General features: G+C 38.3%; 1 protein-coding gene across 3 annotated transcripts; it reads right to left on the reverse strand.

The window, feature by feature from the left end:
- Window positions 1–3,232: 3,232 nt before the first annotated feature.
- Window positions 3,233–8,744, reverse strand: LOC102615911 (cellulose synthase-like protein D3). 3 transcript variants are annotated; one of them, XM_006478866.4, is made up of 4 exons: window positions 7,942–8,744; window positions 6,792–7,687; window positions 5,583–6,390; window positions 3,233–5,343 (listed from the first exon to the last, which is right to left on the reverse strand). In XM_006478866.4, the coding sequence occupies exons 2-4, from the start codon at window positions 7,652–7,654 to the stop codon at window positions 3,586–3,588; spliced, it is 3,429 nt and encodes a 1,142-aa protein (XP_006478929.2). In that variant the 5' UTR covers window positions 7,655–7,687; window positions 7,942–8,744; the 3' UTR covers window positions 3,233–3,585. The 3 variants fall into 3 exon arrangements, with proteins under 3 accessions (XP_006478929.2, XP_052292329.1, XP_052292328.1); XM_052436369.1 differs by having other exon boundaries at window positions 8,268–8,743; XM_052436368.1 differs by having other exon boundaries at window positions 6,792–8,743.
- Between the last annotated feature and the right edge of the window lie 280 nt (window positions 8,745–9,024).

The following is a 9,024-nucleotide window of genomic DNA, read 5'->3' on the forward strand; positions in this document are numbered from 1 at the left end:
GGCACCATTCTCCAATTGACAAGCGTTTCAAATGCTCACCAATTTGAAACCATAACTGATCTTCCTCCCTGTATTCTCCATGAGCCACTTGCCTAAGCAAAATATTGTGCAAAATTACACAACTAAACGGAAAGCTTCGGCACTCCAAGAAATGCCCAAATATGTCTTTCTTGAACAGATACAGCTACCGTTTTGTTAATTTTCGCTCGATGGATTTTACGACCATAGAAAAGTTACACATACTAGAAATTCGCCCCGTGAAGTGATCGGCATAAGCAAACATCATCCTGCCCAATTCGTTTCTTGACACTTCTGATTTCACCATGTATCTATAATATTTTTAACATTATTATATTACATTTATAATAAAATATTAGGAAAATTAACTTCACGTTAAAAAAATTAAAAACTATAATTTTGTGTGACAAGGCGCCTGTCACACCTGTCACGCACGCGACGTGCGATAGGCGCGCGCGTTAGCGCCCCTCGCTGGGCAGGCATCATTCTCCCCAAAACAACACAATCACAAATCATGCCCAAAACAACAACCACCACTACAACACCACCACCACCATTATTCTCAAACTACAACAACTATTATTCTAAAATTTCATTTTAAATTAATGATATATAAATAAAATGGTTAATCTAGGTTTTGTTGAAGTTGAATAATGAATCTTGTTGATTTTCTTCACCGTAGAAGGTAGATCGGACGCCGATGATGGGTGGAGCCGTCGCCGACGAGGGGTGAAGTTGCCACCGACTATGGGTGTTCTTGGCTTTGGGAGAGATTACGTGAAAGAGAGAGTCTTGGGGGAGAGAGGGGCATTTTGGTCTGAAAATTTTATTTTTAGCTTATGTTGATAGAAATTAGTTTGTGGGGTTAAAATAGAAAAATCATAAAATTTTATAATTATTTGTGTAAATTTCCCCATTATGGTACTGGCTACATATAAAATACCTATTAAAAAAATCAACTTATATATTAGCACGCAGGCAGATGCATTCACAATTAAACAAACAAATAAAATGTGAGAATAAGTAAAAGGGAAAGACGAACAACTAATAATACACATGATATTGACATGCTCGTGTATATTTTTTGTTAAAAAATTCTAAATTAATGATGGTTAGTAATAAATATATTATTTCTATGTAAGAAGAGTTTTATTCTGCCAAGTATATGTATTGTATATAAGATCAATGACGGAGGCATTACATGCAAAAGTGATCTGTGTATGCTTTTAATTTGTGGGCATTTTAGTAACTTGAAGCAATCTGTTATGATCAAGATGAAATAAACACATCAACGAATAATACAACTTATTTTAATTATGATTCCAGCAGTGTAGGTTACTATAATTCTCATTCCAGTCAATCTCGATTTCCAGCCCATTCTAATTAACAATTAGTAAACGCACGGTGAATTAATAGCATTTGGTGCGAGGAAGAAGATCTATCCAGGGTTGTATATAGGAACCGCGAATGTTGAACGGGCACGGGGCACATGCTAATCTTCTTTACAAATTTGATTGGGGAAATGCTGCCTGTGATGAAGATCCAAGACTTAGGTCCTGATGTTCTCCCAGGACTTACCATGCGTTGCATGAGCAAGTGGTCAGTGTCAAAGAAATAATAGTTACGGATTATGCTCTCTTTTTCCTGAAAGGCAGATTATATAAGCTCTTACTAGGGGTGTCAAAAAAGCCCGTTCGGACCGGACCCGGCTAATCCGGTCCAGGTTTTGCACATTAAAACCGGATCCGGGTTTGAAATTCTCAAATCCGGACATTTTTGGGCCCGGGTACGGGTTCAACACAAAAAACCCGGAACCCGGACCGGACCCGGTTTTTTAATAAATTTATATATATTATATAAATATATAATTATGAATTTATTGTATGTTGGATGTTATTTAAATTTATTGTGTGATTATTGTGTTGTTGAATTTTATTTATTTATTTTATATATAGATTGAATGAGTTTAAGTTAGAAATTGGATGAATTTAGGTATTAGAAAGTAGATTGAAATAATTTTTATTTATCATTTGTGCAAAATTTGCATTGTTAGTGTGTTATATATTTGTATTTAACTATTTTTTAAAAAAAAATTTGAGATTGAATGAGTTTATTTGATTATTTTCTTTTTTAAAATTTGCATTGTTAGAGAAATGAAAGAAAAAATTGAAGAAAAAAATTGAAGTTATCACATGCGGGTTTAGAAAGCCCGGATCAAAACCCGGACCCGAAAGGTGCCGGGCTCAAGCCCGGACCGCACCCGGAAAAACTGAGTTTTAACCCGGATCCGGTCTTGCATTTCTCTCATCCGGTCCAATCCCGGACAACACCAAAACCCGGACCGAACCCGAATTTTGCCAAGCCTAGCTCTTACTCTCTCCCAGTTTGAGGGTTATGTAATGATTGTGCATGTCTGTCGCATGTTTGTTTTCTTAAGAGCGCATTCTTTCCTCCTCTTTTACGTCTTCTACCTTCATCCGAATCCTTTCAGAACATCTGCACTAGATACTTTGTGTGTGCGTGTTTATTGCAAAAATGACAACCAAATTGTTTTCGAAGAGTGGATACGGATCGGTTCGGTTCAGTTCAATAATTTTTTTTTTTTGGTTACAATAGATAATTCGAACCAAATCAAATTAACTCGGTTCTCAGTTTGATTCGGTTTTTTTAATTTTAAACTTTTAATTAATTTATTTTTTGGGGGCATTTTGTGGTTTTTTTCAATTTCTTTTGTATAAACCGAATGATTTTTCCAATTTTTTTAAAATAAACCAAACCCAACTGCCAGTTCGGTTCAATATTTCAATTGCAACAATTTTTTTGCCAACCCCTAGTTTTCTGTCATTTGGACAAAAATTTAAAAGACTGATTGAACCAAATCCAAAATTTATATTGAATTATGGGATACACCATATAGCAATTGATAGAATAAAAATTTTTCCTATGCTTAAATTAGTTATTTAAAACAACTCTCAACACTTGACCTAACTTTTGACTAAAGCTAGAACCTAGAACTACATGTTTCTATAGAAATGATAAAAATAAAATAAAAAATTCAAATAAAAAAAGAAGAAAAAAGAAGAAAAAAGAAAAAAAACACACACTATTGAACTTCAACTCTTATACTATGAAAGGAGGAATAATCAAAATACCAAACTAAACATAATGATATAACCTGAGACTCCCAAATAGACAAGATAATTTCAGGAAAAAATTAACGAGAAGATTTTTCGATATAATATTACAAAGAGTTCAGCCTAATGTTCAGCAACCAAAATTAAAAAAGAATGGATCTTAACATCAATCTTGAGCATCCATGTAAAAGAGAGACACTAATATAAGTAATCCATGTAAGACATAGATACAATAAAAACAAAATGCCAGGAAAACCAGTTTCCCATTCTCTTCACCCATCTAAGCTTTCCTAAACTTACTAATTGAAGTTCAAATGGGCACAATAAACAGAGCATATCTTGGGCTGTTCAACAGCTTAATCAACTTGTTGAACAAGAATAAATGAAGGAATGTCAATAAAAAGATTAAACTGAAGAGAAGAAGAATGAGCTATTATGGGAACTGGAATGAACCTCCTATTTGGTTAGTACCGGCTGGAGGATTGATTGCCACCCAAAGGAGAGAGATGGTGATTGCGATAAGTCCTGACCATACAAAAACAATGGTAGGCGTTCTGCCTCTTCTTCCCATAAGCCCTTTTACGAAAGGATAGAGATGGGCCAAAACCCAGAAACTGAAGAAAACTCCACCCACTAAGCGACTCCATTGTGGTATAACACTGTAAATTGTTCTGCTCAACCCGACTGCTATTGCAATTAAGTTAACCATCATGATTGTGATTGGCGGTATCATTAGAGATGTCCATTTGACAATGTAAAGATCAGCAAACTCATCATCCACATCATCACCACCTGATTTCGATGTCAAGGTGAAAGATATTTCAATTCCAGCAATGACTTTCAGCAGCCCTTGAAGCACAGCAGCAAGGTGAGCACTAGTGCCTCCAATCAGCCAAAACTGTTCATTTCTCCACCACTCTTCTAATTCAATGCCGGACCATTTAATTTCAAGCAAAGCTAGTATACTTAGAGTCACAGTGATGGTAAGAAGGTAGGAAAGGAATGTAACATTGAGGGTCTGGACGATGAACTGGCCGGAGAAGAGGGAAAGAGCTGGAAGAAAGCAGTAGACAATCAGGAAGATAGAAGTAAAAGGATAGATTCCAACATTGAGGTATGCGATCCTTTGGAGCAACTTCATTTTCGGGCTGGCAAGGAGGGCATTGTTGCGGGAGAAAAAGATCTCAACTGAACCAGTAGCCCACCGTAGGACTTGATGAAGCCTATCTGTAAGATTTATCGGAGCAGTTCCACGGAAGGCATCACGCTTGGTCACACAATAAACAGATTTCCACCCTCTATTGTGCATTCTATACCCAGTGACCACATCTTCGGTAACAGACCCATAAATCCACCCTATACGCTGTCCCCATTCAGTCTTGTCTTCATACCAGCACGAGATGACACTGATAGCCTCTGCAACAGTTGATGCATCAAGAAGTTCACGAGGTATGGTAAGAGCACCAGGTGGGCGTCCATTCTTCACAGAGGGGTGATCTGCAAGGGGACGACCTTGGAACTCTGCCACTGGAATTGAATCAACAAGGAAAGTTGAGTTACCAAACTTCTTAGGGAACAAAGAAAGGTTCATCTCTTCATCATCAGAATCACCCATTCTTAGGGCCCTATTCTCTTCAGGGGTGTTTGTAACTGAGGAATGCTTCTTGTGACGGCCAAAGCAGCAGCTGCAGCAACCTGGGTGGTGCTCTTTTGCTCGAGGAGGATCAAATCCATAGAGGGCAATCCTCCTAAATAGACATCCAGTGCCAACATAGAATGGACCCATAACTCCATCTAGGGCTCGCATGTTAACATCAAAGAAAACAGTGTTGTGATTTGCATATCGATCAGAAGGGTCAATACCCTCAAATCTCTGAGGGAACTGGACATAACAAAGGCGATCACCTCCACGATCCATCATAAAGCACATACCCTCCCTCAATGCCTGAGAGTTGTAGATGTAATGGTCACAGTCGAGGTTGAGAATAAAGGGGCCATTAGACATAATGGCAGAGGCGCGAACTAGGGCATTCATGGCTCCAGCCTTCTTATTATGGTCATATCCCGGGCGCTTCTCACGAGAAACATAAACAAGCATTGGGAGACGAATATCTACATCAGTGAGATCAATGAGCTTGGTATCCTCAGCAGTTCCGAGTAGAGGTTCATCACTGGGAGGTTTCAACATGACCTAAATCATCAAACTGTGTGAGTTCTAATTAATTAACAAATAAACAAACAGCATATCATCAAACACAAACACCCACCACCCCACCTGCCACCAAAATACTTGAAATACAAAGCCTCAAAATCTCTTCATTTATGTTGCACATTATTACTGCTAGCATAAACATAATGTGTTTAAAAGAATACTAACCATACAAACCCTGTTACCCTCAACAGATTATTTCAGATCCTAAGAACAAATACCTGAATTATACCAGCATGATCACCCCGAGAGTGCTCAGAAGATGGGTTCATCCAAGTGCCTGGCCAGTGGGTCCCATCCGCCATCCATGTGGCTTTTGGAATCTTCACACTCTCCACTGGTTCATCATCCCTGTTCTGTCTCTGAAGCTTCATGGCCTTGATTTCTTCCCTAGCATGATAAGCATCAGACCGGCGACGTATAGATTCAGGTAAACCATTGATCCTGACCTTGAACTCATCATACTCGCGCTTAACTCGTCTACGGTCCTTCACAAAATCTGACTTTACTTTGTTCTTGTAAGGATCCCTCTTCAAATTGAAGTAAGATTCTGGATTTCTGGGCTCAATATCATGTTTCCGACAAAATGGAACCCATACATTAGCAAAGCTAGCAGCTTCTGCCATGGCCTCAAAAGTTAAAAGTGCACCTCCATCATCAGAAACATAACAAGCTAGCTTCTCTACTGGGTAATCAGCAGCCAAAATTGACAAGATAGTGTTGGCAGTAACAAGAGGCGGTTCTTTCTCTGGATCAGCAGTAGAGACATAGACATCAATGCCTGGAAGGTCAGATTTTCCAGCGGGGTTGTTGGGGGTAGGTGTTTCAAATTTGTCCTTCAAGACGTTAAGATCTGTCACACGGTTGATTGGGCAGAGCTTGGGGAGTTGGTCAAGAAGCCAGGAAAAAGCAAACCAGATTTCACAAACCACAGACATTCCCCATAGCCAAACCGCATCTTCGTTTTTGTGCTTGATCCTCCATGCCAAGAACAAGCTCAGAACGGCCATCCGAACAAATATGATAACCCTTTTAGAACAAAAGCAAGAGAGAGCAAACTGCATCCATCAGTATAAGAGCAAGAGGATGACAAAAAATTAAAACATTTACTCTCACGGTACCTCTAAATGTTACTAAATTTGAAATCACAAAGGCCCTAGAATGCTAATAAAATTTGCCGGGAAGTGTATGATCTTAGATCTATTGGTGCCTTCATTAGGGCAGACATTTGGGGATTAAAAAGATTATGCCAGGGGCATGCTTATGTGGAAGGTGTTCAGAAACAGCCAATCTGGATATATTGGTGAAATGAAAACACAAATAAGTGTTTTGACCTTTCAAAATATCATAGCAATTTTTTAATATCAGAGCAACATATAAAGTCTAAAGCAGAAGAATTGCATAATGAACAATAAGAACAAAGACTATACCGATATGGGCTAATAATAGCAGCAGGTATTTTCAGTTTCCGGGTTAGTGGCCTCCACGGCTTGTTCATCAACTCTTGTGGCTCTGCAACTTCACCATCTTTACCATTTCCAAAATTTCCATCTTTAGGCCATATAGCATTCCCATAGCCATAAGTTCCTCTTGTCTCAAACAGCCAACGATTATGATCAAAGTCACCGGTTTGGCTCCTCATCAGCACAGACTTCGTTGACTTCATCAAAGACAACCTCCTCTCCATTTTCGACATCCCAGCCGGAGGAGGAAGTGGAAGTGGCCGCCCATTATCCACAGCTACTTCATCTAAATCTGTGTTCTTATATGGCTCTTTACACCCCGGGCAAATGCCACCTCCCGTTTTCACAGCATCAATATAGCAATCCCTGCATATTTTAAAATCACACTCGCAAGGGAGAATGTCCATACCACGCTCATCACTCATCACGTTGGCATCACACCCGAGGACTGAACAGGAAGACCCTTTTGCACCAGCCATCTGGGGATGATTTGCTTCAGATTCAATCACCTTATCCATGAGATGAGCTCGGGTAACACTATTGAAACCACCCGTAAAGAGCGAATTCGACACATACTGCTCCTCAACCTTCTGTGAGATTGATGGATCCATGGGTTGGTTGTCAGGGGTGGGTGGAATGTGTACTGTATAGTTCATGAAATCACTACTCCCAAGTTCACTATCAAGATCATCCCGTGAGTAGTTGACATAGCGACCCGAGGAAGTCCTCCGGGCAAATGTCACAGTTGGAGGTAGTGGAGGCTTGAGCTCCTGAGCATCTGAAGATGTTGATAGATTTGACCGGCTACCTCTAAAGGATTTTGATGCCATAATTGAAAAATACTAGAAAAGCAACCTTCAGTCCTGAAATTAAAAAATGCAATGAAATTCAATCTTCATCAAAATACACATTAGACAACTACTACTATGAATGTCTTTGGCTTAAAATCCAAATCCAAACCAACAATTCGATACTGTCTTTCGTTGTTGAAGAGTAAGATAAGATACAATGACACATATGGGTTGATTCTTACATTTTGACATCTTAATAACAGATCATGAACAAAATAATTAATGGGACCACTCTATAAAAGTTTCAAAATTTTCAAAAATCCTACCTAACTGACCAGAACTCAGTAACAACAGATCAGTCGAAAATGCCACAAATCTCTGTTTATACACCCCCGAGAATTAATAAGAAATACAAAAAATTCTCAGATTGTCAACCAAAAAGCTTAAATCAACTAAAAGATGAAAGACAAAGCAGCTCTTTAAGTAACCCTTTAAACTAACTAAGTGCGAAACACCAAATGACGAAAACCCATCATCCAAAACTTCATTTTCCTTCATTGTCCTTACACTTTCCTACCAACCAAACAGCAAAAAGAAGAAAACCCATTTACTCTTTAAGCGAGAAAAGATCGGACCATGTCCGAACACTTACCTTTTTTTTTATACGAATATACAACAAGAGTACTTTAATTTAGATCCATTTTTGTCCAAACCCAAGTAGAATAAAACCAAAAAAGCAGCTCTCTTTCTCTCTAAATCTGAATGATTCAAAACACTCTTCCTCTTCGACTTTGTTGAGGGCTTCAACTGTCTTAAAATGGAAAATAAATAAACAAATAACATAAGAATTATAAGAGACTTAGTCGTGAGCAAGACTACGAGCACTACTCCTTCACGATTTAAAAGCTTGCTTCTTATTATTATTATTTAGTAATTAAAATAATACATAGCTTTTATAGCATTGAAAGAAAAAGAAAGAGAGACAGAAGCTTCTTTGTTCTGTGTGAGTGGGTATCCGCGGATCGACGGCTGTTTATGGGTTACGACCAGACCGGCTCTTCACTAAACTCTCTACTCTGTTGCTGCGTACGAGGGACAAATCTTTTTTTAATTGTTATTTATTAATTATTATTACCAGAGCCAAAAGAAAAGGGGCTGTTTAAGAGGATTTTTAAAATATTGTAAAAGGGCATTTTGGGGTTTTGGTGCTAACTTGGGGATCCAAAGAAGAGGGTATTGATGGAAATTCGCGAGAAGATGAGATGAGCATATTTATGAGAACTTTTTTGGATTTTTTTTCCTTGTTTGGTTTTTGACTAATTTGGTTTTTTTTTTTTTACACTCAGTTAGGCTTGAACTCGTGAAATCTTATATTTATAGTAAAGAATTAAGATTTTATTTGATATTGA

Source organism: Citrus sinensis, chromosome 3, assembly GCF_022201045.2.
Source record: "Citrus sinensis cultivar Valencia sweet orange chromosome 3, DVS_A1.0, whole genome shotgun sequence".
Taxonomy (NCBI): domain Eukaryota; kingdom Viridiplantae; phylum Streptophyta; class Magnoliopsida; order Sapindales; family Rutaceae; genus Citrus; species Citrus sinensis.